At 50.4% G+C, this 22,056-nt stretch overlaps 1 protein-coding gene across 2 annotated transcripts; it reads right to left on the minus strand.

The window, feature by feature from the left end:
- LOC120105850 (dihydrofolate reductase-like) lies at nucleotides 1–5,114 on the minus strand. Of its 2 annotated transcripts, XM_039118604.1 has the most exons (6): nucleotides 4,851–5,114; nucleotides 4,680–4,772; nucleotides 3,939–4,037; nucleotides 2,526–2,567; nucleotides 1,627–1,858; nucleotides 1–404 (listed from the first exon to the last, which is right to left on the minus strand). In XM_039118604.1, exons 1-6 carry the CDS (start codon nucleotides 4,995–4,997, stop codon nucleotides 205–207), a joined length of 813 nt encoding a protein of 270 aa, XP_038974532.1. In that variant the 5' UTR covers nucleotides 4,998–5,114; the 3' UTR covers nucleotides 1–204. The 2 variants fall into 2 exon arrangements, with proteins under 2 accessions (XP_038974532.1, XP_038974533.1); XM_039118605.1 differs by lacking the exon at nucleotides 3,939–4,037 and having other exon boundaries at nucleotides 4,851–5,102.
- Nucleotides 5,115–22,056: the final 16,942 nt, after the last annotated feature.

Below are 22,056 nucleotides of genomic sequence, written 5' to 3' on the forward strand. Positions count from 1 at the left end.
TTAGCAGACAATGTTTCTTAAATAACTTCCTCAATAGCGTTAAAAATTCGGCAACATCAATATGCAAAGTTATAGTAGTACACTCATGATTAAGTAGCAGAGTTCATGCAGCTGTTAAGAAGGGAGAAAATCCTTTCTTTCACGACTCCGAGTTCCTTCACCTGATCAGAATGCTGGAGGCCCTCCAAGTCCTTATTATTTCAATTACCTCGGGGGTGACATCCCTTTCATGGGCAGCTCTGAATCTGTAGCTTCCATACTCTTTGGATCAGCAACAACTGCTTGCTTTATATTGGCATTGTTTGCCTCAGTTTTCCAGGTCTCCACACCAGGAGCATCATATGTGATACTACTTTTGAGTATACTTCTGGTCCATTCAGAAAGATTCTTCACGTTTATCTCATCTGCCATTGTTAATTGTTCAAAGTCTATGCTGAGAAGAACAAAATATTGTAATATGGTGAAGTTAAATGACACGCAGCAATATCATTGTTATCATAAAACTTATTATGTCAGTGTATCCACTAATTAAACACCCTTGATGAAGATATTTCCTGTAACCCTCCTTCACCAAAACTAGTCAGATGTAAATTCTGTAAGGCAAATATTATGTAAATGCATGCAAGACATCTAATTAACCAAAATGAGATGTGTAATGCCTTTTGTATTTCGATAAACAGGAAATGATTTGGTTAGTAACCATGCTTGCATGCTTTAACATGCTTAAGTGTGATTTAGTTGGAGCTTGGACATCATCAATGATATTTACTAGCATCTGCTGCATACTTAGTGCAGTTCAGCAAAATTGGTCCATATATGGCTTACATGCTCTTGGAGCTAGTTCCCCAAATAAACAAGTTAACAAACGAACAACAGGATTAACCCAAAATCCAAACTGGACTAAACGCATGTTACGCTAGTTCGGGCCATAGTCAAAGAATTGTACAAGATGATGTACATGACTAAATATTCATAAATATAGGTTATTGTAACACTTCGGTCTATATGAGCCTAACCACGGAAACAAATTCCGGGCTCAAGTCCTTCCCAATTTGGTTTTATTCAGAAATTTAGTACATCATGTGCAGCAGAGTTTCAAATGAGTTAAACATTCATAAGCATTACAAGCTAAACTTAAAATTTGTCATGGTCAAGGTGCTCCCAACTAGCATGGATTGAACCTAAGCTTGACATCTGAACTCGAAATACAAACAAGACAAACCTATGATTTACCTGACTCCCTTTTGTTCAGCCTGATCAAGCTTGAAATATGCATAAATATCTTGATATATTATTAACATCTTAGTCATTATCTATAAGTAAAATTTTATTATTTTAATTACTTATTTAATACTAATGCATTTGATGTGATAAAGCATCCAAAACAAGTAAGTGTGCATATGAAAGTCATCAGGTTTCTTTTCCTTAGGAAACAAAAGGGACAGAAAAAGCAAATCCTGGGGGTACTCATGCCATCACCAGTTTAGTTTGGCTTGAATTTAATCAACCCAATTAAGCTTGAGATCAAGATAGCTAACTTGAATCCGAGTTAAATACACCTATAAAATGCAGTCTAATAGTTTTTGAGAATGCAGCTAACGCAGAAGTGAAAGATAGTATACCAACCTAGCCTGGGGACTGTGTGACCTTGAGGGTGCCTTAGAATCAATGGGCTATCAAAGGCAGCAGTCAGCTCCTCGGAGGGCTGTCTCAGCCAGTCCTTGTCTCCAATGAAATGCACAGATTTCACCTTAATGGGGTCTTTGTAGGCAATGTCACATATCTTTGGGTCTCTGAACTTGCACCCTGAGATTGAGACAAGAAATTTTATTGGTGGATGGTCCTTCAATATCTTCCCCTGCAGGTCATTAACATGAAACATTTATAAATATGAATTTGGTTTATGAATGTCATGTAAAAAAATATAAAAATATATAAATAAATCTACCTCAATCGTACCTCTTCTATTTAGCCTTGTCCCTATACATATTTGTGTTGGTAGATATCAATCAGTTCATAAGGGGGAAGAAATTAACTAGGCACAAGGTCTATACAGAAAAGAGAGCTCTAAGGTCAAGTTCTAGTGCTGGCCAGAGTCTAATGGTGTTGGTCCAGTTAGAGTGGTTTTTGGCTTTAGTCCTCTCCAAGCAAATATAATTAATTAGAAACACATCAAAACTCTTGAATGTGATCTGACTCTTTGAAATTGAAAAAAGTATGAGATTTCTTCAAGTAGTGGAAAGGGAATAAAAAGACCTCGTTCCTGGGAGAACAAGAGATCATGTCCTCCCTAAGTCCCAAGCACCTCCTATCACAAGTAAGGGTATTTTGAACGTCCGGTGGATGTTTAATAGTTTGCTTTATATATTATACTAGTATAAATGTAGCACAAGAATGCTCTCATCAAATTTTGCAAGTTCAGACATACCGTAAATATTAGGTGGTTTTTAATAAATGCCAATCTATTGGATGTTACATGAAGAGAAAAACCTATTTGTTGTATGGACTGCCATGAAATGTGTTACCTTTGCTTGGTAGCTAATCAAAAGAGCCGATAATGTTGCACCCTGGAAAAAGAAAGAGAAGTCACAAGCCATCATTTGAATCAGGAAGCATAAAACGGATTATAGGAACATGCGCACGCACACAGAGGAATATCCATTTTATTGAGAAGATATAGTTAGCTAGCTGCGCCGAGTAACATGAATTCTATAGCAATCAAGATTCGCTGTACTAATACAAAATCTCGTACCAGTACCACACTAGCATAGTATTGGTATGGTACAGTATGGAGTTTTTTTGGTATACTGAGGGTTGGTACACCATTCATACCAATACCAGTACCGAACCGATATGGTACAGTACGTCCGGTACCGTCTGGTAGGTACGGTACAGCATACCATAATAGCAATGAAGATTCAAGCAATAAAACGTCACATAAGATGATACTGCTAGCTATGTGTTTGAGTTCAATCAAAAGCATACATTTTTTTTAACAAGCATGTGCATTTGCTAAGTAATTGGTGAGACACCGTAGCATTCGAGATCTAGACCTTCTTTGGAAGCCCGAACACCCTATCAATTTGATACTCCCTACCTGTATTAGTCTGTAGGACAAAAGGAAGGACGGAGGGAGGGGGAGAGAGAGAGAGAAGCATGAGGAGTTGGCATAGATTCCCAACCTTGAGTTCTTTGGATGCCACAAGTCTGTTCTAAAAAAGTGATCCACGATCATATATATATTCAATGCACTATTGAGTTGTTTCTAGGTCGAAACTTGCTATCTAGTCTTTGGTTGTTTTCAATTCAGCTTCTATCTTTCTTGTAACTTCTGACTCAGCAAGGGAGATAAAAAAAACTAAAATAATTTTTTTAAAAACAATATATAAACTAGCAAACCAGCCCTTAATATGCATCGTCCCATTATAATAATTTGCACTTCCTTTTTAGACCACCCATTTCCACTTAAAATACATAAAAACAAGGAGTTATATGCAGTTCGAGCCAAATCACAACCTCTCATGTTCCTAAGACTTTCTTTATATTGGACAGATTGCAAAGAATAAGAGCACGAACATAGGACCTGTTTGAATTAATCTTGCACGATCCAGCAGGATAGGTCAAAAAAGAAAGGAAGGAGACAATGGTGCAGAAAGGGAGAGAGTGATGCCGGTGGACGTGGGGCTCAATCCTCACAAGAAGGAATAAAGAACCTCCGGTGATCTTTTCTTTTCTTCCGGCGGGGATCGTCACCCATAGCCTCCCTATACTTTCCTCCCTCTCCACTAATTATCATCTTTTCTCCTCTCTCCGGCCATCCTGCCGGATCCCGCCGAATCTGGCAAAATTCTCCTAAACAGGCCTTTAGTAGTGTTTCCAGCAGGGCCTAAATAGGCTGTCCAAGTATTAAATAATCTAACGTCAGTTATGCACCGTACCTGAGAAAAGCCAAGCATTCCATCAAAAGGACCGTTCTTTGTCATGTAATCGCATAAGTACAAAATGCACTCCTCCAAATTTGTGTACTCCGTGAAGTCCTGTGAACCATGTAACAACTATTACAACAGATGCTCCCAATAAAATTAGAAAACAATAAGTGACGAAGTATTCTAGACAACTCTCTCTTCCACTAAGTCCACAGCATTATTGGCCTCTACATGTTTAGCCTGAAAGGCCACTCCATCTTTCATCATCGCCCAAACGTCCCGAATCAGAGGATAACCTCCTCCGCCACAGCTCGGTGTCTAACTTGCCTTTAACAACAAATTTATCGGTGGTAGGAGTTTGATTAAAATCAGTTCAAACATCTGGCATGAAATATGTTTTTTGGTAGAAAAAAATAAAATTTGATTGTTGGCCTTCCCACATGGATCCCCGACCTTTGCCACAGCCATCTCACACGTCCATCAACCATAACCATAATACAATCGAGGCTAATCCACCAAAAAAAAAAAAGAAGAAAGAAAGAAACACCACCAAATTTTAGTTAGGATGTAGTACGACTCCATGGTACTCTAGGCAAGAGGCTGGGTTTCTGCAGTAAATCCATCCTCGAAGCACTAGGCTTAATTTATTGCCAAGCGGAGAGGTCATATATGGAGTTAAAAAGCCCTTGGTTTGAAAAAATAAACACAAAAGAACGGACCATTTGGCCGAAGTGTTAATAGTCTGGAACTCACCTTGTTGAACTGGAACCACTCAAAATATGGAGGCGGATATATGTCCTCAATGTCCGACTTCCCTCCCGCCAGAAAAATCCCATCAGGGAAGTCCTGCAGTTAGAGCAATAAGGTGAGCCAATTTACCCCCGGGGGAAGGGAGGGGGAGAGAGAGAGAGAGAGAGGAGAGACCAAGAGGAAATCTTGGAAGATGGAAGGATCCCATTTGCCGATTTGTTTGCGCAAAAAGCTCCCACCGGTTCGGAAGCCATGAAGGCAGAGCACCTTCAGCTTCTTCGAATTCATCTCCTTCTTCTCCAGTCCATTTACTCCATCCATCTTCTTCTCTCAAAGAACAGAGCTCTCTCTTTTCTCCTCGGATTAAAGTCGCCAGAACGGCAGCCACAATGAGAGGTGGATGCTGGGTTTTTCTTCATATAATAGCACATGGTGGGTGGTCGCCACCAACCCGCCCTTAATTCGTTCCGCGCGCCTCCCCCAGCTACCACTGTGTTTTGTCCATTACTAAGTATCTTTTGTCCAGATGACAAATAGATATAAGTGGTATGTTTGTCGGTCAAATGCAAATTATAATATATTTTTTTCAGGCACGCTCCTTTTTAAATATTAAAATTTATATAAATATTTTCTCAAAATTAATATTTATATATATATATATCCTCATCAAATATTTATTTTGTATGTATTTTTTTTTCTGTATGTACCTATACCATCAGTTAAAAAGTTAATAATTTAAAATTAAAATAACAAAAATACCATTAATGGGTACACATCTAAAAAGAAAAATTAATAAGAGTATACGTATAAATAGCAATTTTTGAGTATATTCATTCAATTTTATATATTTAGGAGGATATACTAGCAAAAAAAATTCTTAGATTTTTGCATAAATATCTTTCTAAATATTAGAATTTGCATGAATGCCTTCTAAATTGATATTTACGTGTATGCCCTTACAAAACACTATTTTTATATAAATACGTTTGACATAGCAATAATTAGCCAAAATCATATTTATTTAAATTAAAAATTAAGTGAAAGTATCTTTTTATTTCTGAAGCGGGTAACCATTAATAAGTCTCACTGAAAACTAATATCTCGATTTTCTTTTTTGCTTCTCCGTCTGGAATCAAACTAAGAAGTTAAATATGCAATATAGTAGTAATTTAAACTAAGAATAGTAAAACAGAAAGGGATGCAAATATCTTATGCATTACCTCATAGCAATTACCACATCAGTAGCTTCGGTCAAGCATAGAGAATGACTAACAACCATCTCGATCACTGGCGCATTAAAGTTAACATGTATTTGATGCATATTCTAATCATCCTTATCGCCCATTAGCGTAACAAGCATTCTAGACTTGTTTGAAACATTCAATTAAGTTCTACTATTGTAGCAGATAGATGTCTCCACCTTTTCACTATTGTTTTGTAAATTTGATTGAGATTTGTGTCCTCAAAGATGGAAATGATAAGGGCTCCGCTACCATAACAACAAGTAGCCATGAAAATCGGCCTACCGTGTTCTTTGAAGCTATGATAACAAAAAAAGGAGGGAGGGATAAAGAGATACTTTAGAATGCTATTTCAACAATGAAGTGAAGGGAGTGATGCCACGGGGACTATTTTTAGTTCATATTTTATAGCGAGATAGAACCAAATAGGCAAGAAGAGATTTGGCAAACAAAGAAGAAGAGAATTGCAGTTCTTCAATTGTCAAAACAAAAATCCATAAAAAATCTTTGTTGACTAGAAATTCTCTAAATCGCAATCAGTTAGGATATCAGGATCTTAGCAATGGCAAATAGAGAAGAAGAGAATTGCAATCCTTCAATTGTCAAAATAAGAATCCATAAGAAATCTCTACTGATCATAAATTCTTTGAATCGCAATCCACCAGGATATCAGAATCTCGGCAATGGCAAACAGAGAAGAAGAGAATTTAAGATATCAGGATATCGGCAATAGCAAACAGAGAAGAAGAGAATCCAAGATATCATGATATCGGCAATGGCAAACAGAGAAGAAAAGAATTGCAGTCCTTCAATTGTCGAAATAAGAATCCATAAGAAATCTCTATTAACCAAAAAATCTCTAAATCACAATCAGCTAGAATATTAGGATCTTGGCAATGGCAAACAAAGAAGAAAAAAATTGCAGTCCTTCAATTGTTGAAATAAGTATCCATAAGAAATTTATATTGACTAGAAATTCTTTGAATCGCAATCAGCCAAGGTACCAGGATCTCGGCAATGGCAAACAGAGAAGAAGAGAACATAGGATATCAGGATCTCGACAATGGCAAACAGAGAAAAAGAGAAACAAATGGAAACTAAAATAGGCTTTTCTTTGAATCGCAATCGATCAGGGGATATCAAGATCTCGTGAATCACATTCCAACCATTTTTTAAAAAAATGGAAATTTCTATAGCGAATTACTTTCCGCATTTCGACCATTTTCGTGGGGTCGTGGAGGCATCTTCGAAATTTAAAAAAAAATGAAAATCACTATTAGGGACCGGGAATTAAGATTAGCATAATTTTTGAGCCGAAAATGGCTGCTCTAGTCAATAGGGACTTTCTATTATACCAAAGTAATCGGAAGGGTGGGAAATTAATTTTTCTTAAAAAACTATGAAGTGTGTAAAGCTACAAATGGGTCAGGTTGACCCGTGATCGCTATAGGGAATTACTTTCCGCATTCCAACCATTTTCGTGGGGTCGTGGAGGCATCTTCGAAATTTTAAAAAATGAAAATCACTATTAGGGACCAGGAATTAAGATTAGCGTAATTTCTGAACTGAAAATGGATGTTCCAGCCAACAGGGACTTTCTGTTATACCAAAGTAATTGGAAGGGTGAGAAATTAATTTTTCTTAAAAAACTATGAAGCGTGTAAAGCTATAAATGGGCCAGGTTGACCCGTGACATGACCTGACCCGACGGACCCAACCCGAATTGGAGGACCTATGGGGTCGGGTTGGGTTCTAAAATAGGATTCATTCTATTTTTCTAGTCGGGTCTGGGTTTATTGAATTCAGAGCTGATCCGACCCATTTGAAATTTGGATAATTTTAGATTTTTAATCCTACGACCAACCCCGACTCGATCCGTTCCGAATATGTAAAATTATTTGGGCCCGCGGGTTGCGGAGGTACAAACCAAACAAATCAGCTGGAAGCCTGAAACTGGGTGCTTATGGTATGGCCCAGAGCTCTAGCCCAGACCATATCCCCCCATTCTCTATTTTGCGGCTTTTGCCTAGATAGGCTAGATGGGCTAGACGGCCCATAGCCCCATACGATAAGAATCTTATGCTTAAGACTCTTAGGCCCTGTTTGGCAAAGCTTTAGGTGGGCTAAAAAGAACTTTATTGCCCTTCAAAAGTACTTTTAGATGGAATAGGAGTGTTTGGTAAAAAAAATTGGAAAGCTGTTTTAGTTTAGCTAGAAAGCTAAAATAGCTTTTTGGGAGAAGTTCCAAAATAGAGCTTTTTCGAAAAAGCACTTTTAGCATACGTCGGAAAGCTGTTTTGAGTTTAATTTTTTTTGAACAAAAATACCCATGACAAAATATTACAATTACAAAAAATATCTGTTTATAATATATAAAAACATTATATTAATAAAATATAAATATAATGATAATAGTGATAATATTTTATACTTTATTATTATATTATACTACAAATATAATATAATATAATATTATATCATAAGACAATGATATGTTATGTTATATAATATCAAATTATGTTATATTATTATGCTATAGTATACAATATTATATTACTATATTATAATAATATTATATTACATTATAGTAATATTATACTATATTATATATTTATATATTAATATATATTATATTTTGTTATGTTCTATTGTATAATACTATGCAATATTCTTTATGGTCATTTTGTTATTTTGTTTATGAAATATATATTAAAGTTTTACAGTACTTTAGAAATATAATTACCAAATAGTAAATAGCTTCTTATAAAATTTTATTTCAAAAAGCTCTTTATCAAAAAAGCTCTACTTTGCTAAATGAGGCTTTTGGAAGAGCCGTTGGCAGTAGAGCTTTCTGAAGTAGAACTTTTATAAAAAACTGTTTGCTGTTTGATAATTACATTTTTAAAGTGCTGTGCCATTTTAATATGTGTTTGATAAACAAACTGAGAAAGTACTTTTGCTATGATAAAATGACTATAAAAAATATTATATAGCATTATACAAAAGAGCATAATAAAATATAATATATATTAATACATAAACTTATAGTATAATATAATTTTACTATAATGTAATATAATATTTGTTGCTGGTGGTCCAAACCGAGAACGATTGGCACTGCGGTGTGAACGGGGTTCCGTCTGAGTTGTCTTGGTTGGTGTTGGTTGCGCTCCACCTTCCGCCAAGAAACCTGCAAACAAGCCTTGCACCACCACCAGGGTGGTGATGGCCCTCCGACGGTCAAGTCAGAGGAGATTGGAGAAGGAGGAGAGGTGATAATCGCAAGTAAGAGAGTGCTCTGGGAGATATTCCTCACCTCCCCCCTTTCTCCCCCCAAGCCGCATATATACCTGGCTGGGGGTCTCTCAGGGGGGTTCGTTATCGTGGGGCACGATGGTGTGGCCACTGACATGGCCGTTACAGGGCGTCGTGGAGCAGCACCGGGTACGGCCACGTCAGGGCATAGTGGGGCTCCGCTTTGTACGGCTGATGCAGGAGATCGTGGAGCAGCATCGGATACAGCCGTTGCAGGGAGTAGTGGAGCAGGAGGCCGCGGCGTGCCTCTGGGGGAATAGCCTGTCGTTATCAAGAGATCTCCGACTCGGGGTCGGAGCGCTGGATCAAAGGGCAAGCCGACTCGGGGTCGGGCTGCGGAGCCGAGGACGTCCGACTCGGGGTCGGAGCGCTGGATCAAAGGGCAGCCGACTCGGGGTCGGGCTGCGGAGCCGAGGACGTCCGACTCGGGGTCGGATTGCGGGATCAAAGGGCAGCCGACTCGGGGTCGGGCTGCGGAGCCGAGGACGTCCGACTCGGGGTCGGATTGCTGGATCAAAGGGCAGCCGACTCGAGGTCGGGCTGCGGAGCCGAGGACGTCCGACTCGGGGTCGGATTGCTGGATCAAAGGGCAGCCGTAGTCTTCCTGGGCGCGCGTGCCGGTCACGTGGGGCATGGCGGCTTAGTTCCCCCGTAACAGTAGCCCCCCACTTCCGAGCCTGGAACCAGAAGGGGAACAGGTGAAGGGAGTGATGTTTCGGGATTGCCGCCGTTCCTCGGAGAGGCGCGCGCGCTTCGAGCTCCCCGCCCTTTTTATGGCGATATGGCGGTTATTGCTGACCTGGCAGTCTGAGGATTTCGGCGGACATCCTTCCCTAATGGTGTCGATTCGCCTTTGGGGCGCGAGCGACCCTTCGGCAGCCAGGCGTCCTCTGGCGTCATCGAGGCGTCACTTGCCTTTCCGCCTATTTAATCGGGGGCCTTTCCCCGTCCGTCTTCTTCTTTACTGATATTTTCAAGTTTCCCCTTTGCGCTGCTGTTGCTGCCGTCGGACTGTTCACTTGTTTCTCCTTTGGCGCTCTCGGAGCCGTTCTTACCTCTTTTCCGGTGAGTTTTCCCCATTCTTCTATTTAGGGCTCTCCATACTTTCCCCTCTTATACTAGTGTACTCCAGTCGCTCCGGTCTTTCCCCCCTTCCTGTCCCCGTCCTGACCGTAGGTTTATTGGCCATTAGGAATGGGCGAAGTGAGAGCAGACCAAATTAAGTCGGAGCTGGTCGCCACAGACTTAGACAGACTCGTGGCTCGGTACCACCTTCCCGAGGCCTGCAACGCCACGCTCCCGGGGCCTGAGGAGAGGATGTCCCATCCTCCTCCAGGGAAGATCGCCATCAATGAGGGCATTCTCCAGGCCGGGTTCCGCTTTCCCCCTTCGGACTTGGTCATGCAGGTGCTACGGGGTTTAAGAGTGGCACCGACGCAACTGGTGCCGAACTCGTGGCGGGCCCTGACGGTCTTCCAGGTTCTCTGCCGTATGCACGAGATCCCCGCCACCCTGAATGTTTTTTGGGAGTTCTACAGCCTGAGCGGCCACCCCCAGGACAAAGGGTGGTGGTGCTTCGCAGCGCGGCGAGGATGCGGCCTTGTCAAGGAGGCTCCTACCTCCATTCACAAATGGAAGGAGCGCTTCTTTTTTGTTGATGCAGATCCCTCTTGGGAAATCAGGGCGACCTGGGAGACCCCGATGAAGTCTCCGATCGGCCTATCGAGACTGTCAAGGGAGGAGTCCGATGGCTTGGCCGCCTTGAAGGGGTTGGTTGCCGAGGGCCAGCTCCCCCCGGTGGCCCGCCTTATTTCCGAGGATACTTTGGTGAATGTCGGTCTGAGCTCGGTCCCCACCGACCGTGAGTCCGCCACCGATTCTTTCTTGACTTTTTTCCTTCTTTCGTCCCGTTCTTTCCTTTGGTTTCTCCGTCTCCGACTATCCCGTCCTTTTTGCAGAGATCGACGACGTCATGCGGTCGGTGAAGACAAAGGCTGTTGGTAGGGCGTCCCTGCTGGAAGCAGCCCAGAGGAGGAAACGAGCTCTTCCGAGCGGGGCCCTACCGGCGAAGAAGTCCCGTAAGGAGGTGCCTCCGACGCCGACCGACGAGTCCGGGCCCACCGATCAGGGAGACGTCGTGGGCACGGACCGGCAGCTGACGCTGTATCGGCCCTCCGGTGGTAAGATTGCCGCTACTCCGGAGGTATCATCCGAGCCTGCCCGAGACGGACGGGTCGGACGTGATCGGTCCCCGACCCGGCCTCCGACTCGGTCGGCTCCTGATGACTCGAGGAGGGACGCGCCGAGGCCCCGACCGAGCGGGACCCTATCAATTCCTGGGGTGACCCCCGCCCCGAGCGCGATCGGCCGGACTCTTCCCCAGGCGATGGATAGGGGTAAGGCTGCAGAACCACCGTCCGGCTCTGGGGAGAAATCGGGGTTTGCCTTTACTACCGATGGCGCCCGAAATCTCATCGAAATAGTGCTACTGGAGAAGGACCGTCGGCGGGTCCGGGAGTTGGAGGTCTCTGACGTTGGGGCTGCCAGCTGTGTATGTCTCATGTCGGTGAGTGTTCTTCTGGCCGCTTTTCACCATTTATTGGCTCTGTTGTTCTCCGCCTGACTCCCTTATTTTTCCTATTTCTTAGCTCGCCCAGTACATGATCCGTCTGGAGGAGTGCTACAAGGAACAGGCGGGGCTTCTGGCGAAGGCCGAGGACCGGCTGAAAGCAGTGGAAAAGGGAGGCCAGGCTGTGGCAGGCAGGACGACCGGAGACTTCGAGGCGAGGCTCCGGGAGGCCGAAGAGCGGGCACTCGGCTTTGCTGCCCTCGAGAAGCAACTGTTGGAGGCTCAGGAGCAGCTCAAGGTTGCCTCGGGTCTCGAGGGCGAGGTCAAGAAGGCGGATGAGCGGGCCGAGAAGCAGTCCCGGAAGGCTGCCGACTACCGGAAGAGGTGGGAGAAGGCCCAGCGGTCAGCCGACAACGCCCGCAACCGAATCCGGTCTCTTGAAGCTAAGCTGGGCGAATTGGAGTCGGCCTTGGAGAAGTCCCGTGCGAGCGATCAGGAGCTTCATTCGCGCCTGACGGAGGCTGAGGCTGCTCGCATTGCTGCCGAAGCGAAGCACAAGGAGGCTCGGGCTGAGCTGCTGAGGGTCTCCACCGAGGCGGAAGGCCGGATTGTGGCGAAGGTCTTGGAGGCGAAAGCCCAGATTATGGAGCGGGCAGAGGCGGCGCTGGCCGAGAGGAGTGCGGAAATCGGGCGTCAGGCGGTAGAGGCTTATCGCCAGTCCGCCGAGTTCGCTCATGATATGTCGGAGGCAGTACAGACCTATCGTCAGTCCGACGAGTTTGTCCGTGACGCGTCGGACGCGGGGGCCGAAGCCTTTATCTTAGGCTTCGAGGAGGGCCTGGCAAGGGTGTCGGCTAAGTACCCCGAAGTTGACCTGAGCGAGATTTCCCTTCTCGACTCCTCTCCGGCGCCATTGCCTGCTGGTTCTCCTGCTGCTTCCCTACCTCCTGCGGACGAGCCCGACGTTCCCGGCCCGGGAGTTCCTCCAAGCTGACCTCTTGTACCTTTCGTTGTCTTCTCTTTTTTTTGTATACCGGGGTTTTGCCAAATTGTATGGGCCTCGGCCTTGAAACAATGAAAATTAATGCAAGTTGAATGTTTCTTCATCTCGCCTTCGTCCTTCTTTTTCTTTTAACTCTCGGTAGCGTCTTGCTGACTCCTGGCTCCCGAAATTCTTCCGGCGCTAGGCCAGGCATCCGAGGGTTAGGCCTTAGGAAACTCTTCCGGCGCTAAGCCAGGCATCCGAGGGTTGGGCCTCGGGAAATTCTTCCGGCGCTAAGCCAGGCATCCGAGGGTTAGGCCTCGGGAAATTCTTCCGGCGCTAAGCCAGGCATCCGAGGGTTAGACCTCAGGAAACTCTTCCGGCGCTAAGCCAGGCATCCGAGGGTTAGGCCTCAGGAAATTCTTCCGGCGCTAAGCCAGGCATCCGAGGGTTAGGCCTCAGGAAACTCTTCCGGCGCTAAGCCAGGCATCCGAGGGTTAGGCCTCAGGAAATTCTTCCGGCGCTAAGCCAGGCATCCGAGGGTTAGGCCTCAGGAAACTCTTCCGGCGCTAAGCCAGGCATCCGAGGGTTGGGCCTCAGGAAATTCTTCCGGCGCTAAGCCAGGCATCCGAGGGTTAGGCCTCGGGAAATTCTTCCGGCGCTAAGCCAGGCATCCGAGGGTTAGGCCTCAGGAAATTCTTCCGGCGCCAAGCCAGGCATCCGAGGGTTAGGCCTCAGGAAATTCCACTCGTTGGTCGACCAAGGCTGGCGCATGCCGAGGCAACTGGTCGGGGCTTCAGGCTAGTCTGCTCCCGGGATGGTCATCGGGTTAGCCTGGCATCCGAGGGCCGAGCCTCGAGAAATTCCACTCGTTGGTCGACCAAGGCTGGCGCATGCCGAGGCAACTGGTCGGGGCTTCAGGCTAGTCTGCTCCCGGGATGGTCATCGGGTTAGCCTGGCATCCGAGGGCCGAGCCTCGGGACCTTCCACTCGTTGGTCGGCCAAGGCTGGCGCAAGCCGAGGCGACCGGTCGGGGCTTCAGGCTAGTCTGCTCCCGGGATGATCGTCGGGTTAGCCTGGCATCCGAGGGTTGTCAAGCCTCAGGAAATTCCGCTCGTTGGTCGGCCAAGGCTGGCGCAAGCCGAGGCGACCGGTCGGGGCTTCAGGCTAGTCTGCTCCCGGGATGATCGTCGGGTTAGCCTGGCATCCGAGGGTTGTCAAGCCTCAGGACATTCCGCTCGTTGGTCGGCCAAGGCTGGCGCAAGCCGAGGCGACCGGTCGGGGCTTCAGGCTAGTCTGCTCCCGGGATGATCATCGGGTTAGCCTGGCATCCGAGGGCCGAGCCTCGGGACATTCCACTCGTTGGTCGGCCAAGGCTGGCGCAAGCCGAGGCGACCGGTCGGGGCTTCCGGCTAGTCTGCTCCCGGGATGATCATCGGGCTAGCCAGGCATCCGAGGGCCGAGCCTCGGGACCTTCCACTCGTTGGTCGGCCAAGGCTGGCGCAAGCCGAGGCGACCGGTCGGGGCTTCCGGCTAGTCTGCTCCCGGGATGATCATCGGGCTAGCCAGGCATCCGAGGGCCGAGCCTCGGGAAATTCCGCTCGCTGGTCGTGCGCTTGTCGCTCGCTGCCCGACGGGGTTTCTCCGTGGCCAGCCGCGATCATGTTTCTCCTTTTCTCTAAGCGTTGCCTGGGGGAACACGAGAAGGGCATTAAACGCTAATTAATGCGTTACCTGGAAAATCGGATCGCCAGCTGCTGCTTGCGAGGAGTGTTAGTTGAGCGGCCGCGATACGCGGGTTCTTCGAGGAGGATACGGCCTGGGCGCGAGCGGAGATATGTGGACCTAGGGGTACATGACACCCGGATTGTCCTGCACAAAGAATGCGGTTTAAGGAGAATGACGCTTAGAAAATCGCGGGGAGATACGCCTCGGGAGCCGGAACGGCTCCAGTTTCAATGCGCCTGCATTTATTGGAGCCACCCGCATCGGAACGACTAGGGGGCCGCAGTTTGGCTATAAATACAGGTGCAGGTACGATGGAGTTTGCCAAGCCGGAGCTGTTCAGGTTGCCATGGATCGCGGACCTCCTCCTTGGCATATGACTGAGAGACTCCTGTTGAAGGAAAGGGGAGACGCTCCCCTTGCGACTTCAGCCAACTAGCCGTTTCATCTGGGATCAACAAGGAGGGTCTTCCCGGCGGAGCTCCGCTCTAGGCGTTTCATCCGGGATCACATCTCCCCTCCTTGAAGTTCAGCCTCCCGATCGAGCTCTGCACCAGACGCTCAGTCCGGGCCGTGCCTCCATATGCTCTTCCCCCTCGTATTCCTTCTCTTTCCTACCACTGGGGAGGATGGGAATATCCTTTGGAGGCGGCGTTCCCCTGGGGGCAGCGGGAGCTTCTTCTGCGGCGGCTCCTCGTCTTTTTGGTGAGGTGCTGGATGGCGCCTCCGGTTAGAAGCACCCATTTCCGGTGGGATTGCAGCTGCTTTGGATTGAGGGTTTGGGATCCTCGGTCCTCAGCTCCACGGATTCTCCACCTCTTCTTTGCTTTCTTTACTCCCTAATTCCCCTCTGGGAATTCCTTGTAATCACACGAGCACGCCATTGTAACCAGAAATTATTGAAATGAAAAGTGTTGCACCTTTTCAAATTGTCTTTCTGGCCTTGTTGTTCTACTGGTAATACATCCGCAGGTTAGCGGAATTCCAGCCCCTTGGAATTTCTCGGCCATCTAGGGCTTCCAACTGGTAGGAGCCAGGTCGGTTTACCCAACGAACTTTATACGGGCCTTCCCAATTCGGCGCTAGCTTCCCACCTTCCGTAGGTTGAGATGCCTTAGCTCGCCTCAGCACCAGATCTCCAATTCTGAAAAGCTTCGGTCGGACTTTGGAGTTGTAATATCGGGCCACCCTCCGCTGATACATTGCCATCCGAACCTGCGCCATCTCCCTTGCTTCTTCCAAGAGATCCAGGTTCCCTCGGAGTTGCTCCGAGTTGGCCTCGGGTCGGTGTGCGGCTACCCGAGGTGAGGGAAGTCCGAGCTCTACGGGGACAACGGCTTCCGTGCCATAGGTTAGGCTGAAAGGCGTCTCTCCGGTAGGAGTCCGATGCGTGGTCCGATACGCCCAAAGGACATTCTCGAGTTCCTCGACCCAAGCTTGCCCCGTCCGTCCGATCCGCGCTTTGATACCTTGGAGGATTGTCCGATTTGTGACCTCGGCCTCGCCGTTGGTTTGGGGATGCGACACGGACGTGAACCGATGTTCGATCCCGAACTCCTCGCAGAAGTCTCGGAAATGCTTGTTATCAAACTGTCGACCGTTATCCGAGATGAGGACCCGAGGTACCCCAAATCGGACAATGATGTTCTTCTTTACGAACTTCCGGACTTGCACCTCCGTGATGGTGGCCAGTGGCTCTGCCTCCACCCACTTGGTGAAGTAGTCGATGGCGACAATCAAAAATTTCCGCTGGGCCGAAGCGATGGGGAATGGTCCGAGGATATCCATTCCCCACTGTGCAAAGGGCCAGGGGGCGGTGATTGGCGCCAAGGGAACAGAGGGGACTCTCTGGATGTTGGCGTGGCGCTGGCAGGCGTCGCATTTCCGTACGTGATCCTTTGAGTCTTCCAATAAGGTCGGCCAATAGTAGCCTTGCCTCATGATCTTATGTGCCAGGGACCTAGCCCCCAGGTGCGATCCGCAGATGCCTTCGTGGACTTCGCTGAGGGCGTAAGCCGCTTCCGAAGGGCGGAGGCACCTTAAGAGGGGGGGGGGTGAACGAGGTCCGATACAGCCTTCCTTCGTAGAGTACGTAGTGGGTGGACTTCATAACAAGTCGCCGAGCTTGATCTTCATCTTCGGGGAGGATCCCTTCGGCGAGGTAAGCTACAAGCGGGTCCATCCAAGATGGTTCCGGATCAATTGCCATTACCGCTTCAGCCTCGCCGATGCTCGGGGCATCTAGGGTCTTCAGGTATATCGCCCTTGACAAGTTGTGTGCCTCAGCGCCCACCAAGCGGGACAACCTGTCGGCCCTAGCATTTTCGCTCCTTGGGACCTGCTGAATGTCAATACTGCCGAGGTCGGGAATGAGTGCTTGCACCTTCCGGACGTAGCTCTGCATGGTCGGGCTCCGTGCCTCGAACTCCCCTCGAACCTGCCCGACCACCAGCTGGGAGTCGGTGAAGACCTTCAGACGCCGGATGCCGAGCTCCTTGGCGAGTTTGAGTCCCGTGACTAGGGCCTCGTACTCCGCCTCATTGTTGGTCACTGGAAATCCGAACCTCAAGGCATACTCGGCTATCACTCCATCGAGATTGGTAAGGACCAGCCCAGCCCCTCCACCTTCAGGGTTCGACGACCCGTCAATGTGGAGCGTCCAGATCGGGAGATCGAGGCTGGGTGTTTCCGGCGGCCTAGGTTCCGTCTTCTGCACAGTGCACTCAGCGAGAAAGTCCGCGAGCACCTGGGCCTTGATGGCGGGCCGGGGCTGGTAGCGGATGTCGAACTCACCAAGTTCTACTGCCCACTTCACCAGCCGTCCCGCATTCTCAGGATTGCTGAGGATCTGCCGCAGTGGTTGATCGGTCAAAAGGGTGACAGAATGAGCCTGGAAATAGGGGCGAAGCCTCCTGGTCGCAGTCAGCAGCGCGAAGGCGATCTTTTCAGCCTTCGTGTACCGCGTCTCGGCATCCCGGAGGACTCGGCTGGTGTAGTACACGGGCTTCTGAAGTTTTGCCTCTTCCCGAACCAGTACTGCGCTGACTGCGGTTGGGGAGACCGCCAGGTAAAGGTAGAGCATCTCCCCCTCTTGCGGCTTGGACAGTAGGGGAGGAGACGCCATGTACTCCTTGAGCTGGTCGAACGCCACTTGACATTCAGCCGTCCAGAGGAAGTCTTTCGGGCGTTTCAACACCTTGAAGAACGGTTGGCAGCGTTCGGCCGATTTTGCCACAAATCGTCCGAGCGCGGCGACCCTCCCAGCGAGCTCCTGAACCTCCTTCACTTTGGTCGGAGGGGACATATCTTGGATGGCCTTGATTTTGTCCGGGTTGGCCTCGATCCCCCGCTGGTTGACAATGAAGCCGAGGAACCTCCCGGCCGAAGCACCAAAGGCGCACTTCGCTGGGTTTAGCTTCATACGAAACTTCCGCAAGGTGGCGAAGGTCTCCTCCAGATCCGCAATGTGCTGATCCGCATGGCGGCTCTTTACCAGCATATCGTCCACGTACACCTCCATGTTCCGGCCGATCTGCTCCTTGAAGATTTTATTGACGAGGCGCTGGTAAGTAGCGCCAGCGTTCTTCAGACCGAAAGGCATTACCTTGTAACAGTACAGCCCCCTGTCTGTTATGAAGGCCGTTTTCTCCTCGTCCTGTGGAGCCATCATTATTTGGTTGTAGCCGGAGAAGGCGTCCATGAAAGACAGCAGCTGATATCCGGAAGTCGCGTCGACCAGTTGGTCTATTCGCGGAAGCGGAAAGCTATCCTTGGGGCACGCCTTGTTCAGGTCGGTGTAGTCGACGCACATCCTCCACTTCCCGCTCGCCTTCCGGACAAGTACGACGTTTGCCAGCCACTCGGGGTAGTTCACTTCCCTTATGAAACCTGCCTCCAAGAGTTTGTCTACCTCCTGGTCGACCACCCGGATCCGATCCGGGGCACAGTGTCTCTTCTTTTGCTTTACTGGTCGGTGGGTCGGGTCGACGTTGAGGGCATGAGAAATGACCTCCGGGTCGATCCCAGGTACATCGGCCGCCGACCAGGCAAACACATCAGCATTGGCTCGGAGGAATTCCACTAACCGGAGCCGAGCTTCCAAGTCGAGGTTGGCACCGACCCGGACCGTGCGGTCCGGGCGGCCTTCTTCGAGGGGAACTTCGATTACGCCCTCGGCCGGCTCCCCGTGCCGCAAGGCCACTTCGTCTCTGGCGTCAAGGGACTCGACGCTTAGGGCCTCCATGGGCTTCTTCCCTTTGAGAGTTGCTAGGAAACACTGCCGTGCGGTTGGTTGGTCACCTCGGACCTCTCCAATCCCGGCCGCCGTGGGGAACCGCATGAGCAAATGGTAGGTAGAAACCACCGCGCGAAGGGCGTTCAGTCCGGGTCGTCCGAGGATAGCGTTGTAGGCCGAGGGGACACGGACGACCAAGAACCCGAGTCGCACTGTGGCTTCTGCGGGTGCAACGCCCGCAGTCACAGGCAGCTCAATGACACCTTCGGCCGAGATAGCGTCTCCAGTGAATCCTATGAGGGGGGTGGATGTTTTGTGCAACCATTGTCGGGACAAGCTCATCTTTTGGAAGGCCTCGTAATACAAAATATCAGCTGAGCTTCCACTATCCACAAGAACACGCCTTACATCATAGTTCGCCATAGTGAGAGAGATCACCATGGCGTCATCGTGGGGAGTCTGAACCCCCTTTACATCTTCATCACAAAAAGTGATTACATTTCCGACCCGCTGCCTCTTCGCGACGGCCACTCCTGATGCTTCCGCCGAGCCCCCCGCGTTCCTCACGGGCCGAGAGCAGCCCCCAGTGATGGTGTGGATCACTCCCGCAACGGGTCGATTCTGCTCCCGAGGCTCCTGAGGGGCCGGGTCGACCGGACGCGGGTCTGCCGGGGGACGTCGGTCGTTTACATATCGACCGAGACGCCCTCGGCGAATGAGAGCCTCGATCTCGTCCCGAAGCTGGAAGCAGTCTTCGGTATCGTGGCCGTGGTCTCGGTGGTACTCACAGTACGCCCGAGAAGGCCTCTTCCCAGGGATCTTCTTCATCTGCCTCGGGACCGGGAGGTCCTCCCGCCCCTTGACCTCCATGAGGATCTGGGTCCGGGGGGCCAGGAGTGGGGTGTACCGGTTGAAGCGTCGGTGCGGAGAACGAGGGCGTGTGGCGCCGTGGTTCCTTGCTGGTGACGGGCTTCTGCGCCGGCGTTGAGGCGTCGGGCTCCTCCTCTGGGGTGCCTCTTTTCGCCTTTTCTTCCCGGGCTTTAGAGGGGCCTCGGCGGCCTCCTTGTTCCGGTGGGATGCTGCCTCCTCGGCGTCTGCATACTGGTTTGCCCGAGATAACAGCTCCGGGAAGCTCCGCGGCAGGCGTTTGTCCAGGGAGAAGGTGAGTCTGCCCTTCCGGAAGCCACGCTTCAGGGCTGAGAGAGCCACTTCCTGGCTCAGGTTCCGGACCTCCAGTGTAGCCTTGTTGAAGCGGGTGAGATAATCCCGCAGGCTTTCTCCCTCGTTTTGCCGGACATCAAAGAGGGAGTCGGAGACCAGTCGCCGCCTGCTACTGACGGCGAAATGGCTGATGAAGAAGCGGGTGAACTGGTCGAAGGACTGGATGGAGTTAGCCTCCAGGCCGGCGAACCATGCCCTTGCCGGGCCATGGAGGGTCGCCGGGAAGGCCTTGCAGAGGAGCGGATCCGATGCTCCATGGAGGAGCATAAGAGTCCTGAAACTCTCCACGTGGTCCCGCGGGTCCGCCGCCCCGTCGTAGGGTTCGATCGCCGGCATTTTGAACCCCGGCGGGTTCGGGGTCCGCAGGATCCTCGAGGCAAGCGCCGGCTGGGAGGAGATCTCCAAGTCAGCGAAGGGATCTTTGGAGTGGCCCTTCAGGACCTGGAGTTGTCTGTGGAGATCATCCACCCGCCGGTCCAGGGAGCGCGACCGGTGGGTGGGGGACAAGGAGCGGCGCGAGGGGGACCGACTGGAGTGCGGGCCCCTCGAGGACTGGGGTGTCTGAGAACGCGCCCGGGTCCGCCTCTCGTACCCCGCACAGCTCCGATGAGAAGGTCCTGGCAGAATGGACCGCACTCGAGAATCCTCCTCGCGCCGGCGCTCCTCTCCATGGGAGAGGAAGGAGCGCGGGTTGTGAGGAAGAGGCGAGTGCTCGGGGGGCAGCGGCTCCTGAGCCCGTTGCGGCACCCGAGAGATCACACCCTGCAGATTCTGCACTGCCTCCGCGAGGGTGCGAACCTGCTGGGCTAGCTGGTCGAACTGAGCAGCTTCGACCGTCTGAATGGGAGAAGGGGCGGTGGAGTGCTGCTGAGAGTGCGTTGGGGACGCAGCAGCCTCTCGGCCGGAGGCGCTAGAGGCTCCGCGACCGGAAGCATTGGAAGCTCCACGACCACCTCGCCGTGCCATTACGATTGTTCTAAGATTCGGTGCCCTCCTTCTAGCGCCAACTGTTGCGGGATTTTCACCCCGGCAACAGCCTTAGTCCCAACCGAGCCAAGCAGAAAGAGACCGCGTCCCCCACGAGGTATTGTCCGCTTTGGGCGCTCTGGTCCGCGCGTCCAGCGCTGACGGAGGGAGACGTTTCCGGCCCGCGCGTCCAGCGCTGACGGGGGGATTGCCCTCACGGTTTTGTCCCACAAAAGGGCCCTCGTGAGGAAAAGGCTTCGCCCTCCTCATTATAAGGCACGGAACCTTTCCGCTCTAGCCGATGTGGGACTAAATTCAAGGCCCCCTCCCCCCCCACAACATAACTGTTGCTGGTGGTCCAAACCGAGAACGATTGGCACTGCGGTGTGAACGGGGTTCCGTCTGAGTTGTCTTGGTTGGTGTTGGTTGCGCTCCACCTTCCGCCAAGAAACCTGCAAACAAGCCTTGCACCACCACCAGGGTGGTGATGGCCCTCCGACGGTCAAGTCAGAGGAGATTGGAGGAGGAGGAGAGGTGATAATCGCAAGTAAGAGAGTGCTCTGGGAGATATTCCTCACCTCCCCCCTTTCTCCCCCCAGCCGCATATATACCTGGCTGGGGGGTCTCTCAGGGGGGTTCGTTATCGTGGGGCACGATGGTGTGGCCACTGACATGGCCGTTACAGGGCGTCGTGGAGCAGCACCGGGTACGGCCACGTCAGGGCATAGTGGGGCTCCGCTTTGTACGGCTGATGCAGGAGATCGTGGAGCAGCATCGGATACAGCCGTTGCAGGGAGTAGTGGAGCAGGAGGCCGCGGCGTGCCTCTGGGGAATAGCCTGTCGTTATCAAGAGATCTCCGACTCGGGGTCGGAGCGCTGGATCAAAGGGCAGCCGACTCGGGGTCGGGCTGCGGAGCCGAGGACGTCCGACTCGGGGTCGGAGCGCTGGATCAAAGGGCAGCCGACTCGAGGTCGGGCTGCGGAGCCGAGGACGTCCGACTCGGGGTCGGATTGCGGGATCAAAGGGCAGCCGACTCGGGGTCGGGCTGCGGAGCCGAGGACGTCCGACTCGGGGTCGGATTGCTGGATCAAAGGGCAGCCGACTCGGGGTCGGGCTGCGGAGCCGA

This window comes from Phoenix dactylifera, unplaced genomic scaffold, assembly GCF_009389715.1.
Source record: "Phoenix dactylifera cultivar Barhee BC4 unplaced genomic scaffold, palm_55x_up_171113_PBpolish2nd_filt_p 000383F, whole genome shotgun sequence".
NCBI lineage: Eukaryota > Viridiplantae > Streptophyta > Magnoliopsida > Arecales > Arecaceae > Phoenix > Phoenix dactylifera.

What these genes read in the sequence shown, in the direction of transcription:
- LOC120105850 (XM_039118604.1), bottom strand. Translation starts at nt 4,997, where the DNA reads ATGGATGGAGTAAATGGACTGGAGAAGAAGGAGATGAATTCGAAGAAG. An exon ending in TCTTCCAAGATTTCCTCTTG is followed by an intron (nt 4,773 to 4,850) that starts GTCTCTCCTCTC and finishes CTCTAACTGCAG; the next exon opens with GACTTCCCTGATGGGATTTT. An exon ending in TGATTAGCTACCAAGCAAAG is followed by an intron (nt 1,859 to 2,525) that starts GTAACACATTTC and finishes AATGACCTGCAG; the next exon opens with GGGAAGATATTGAAGGACCA.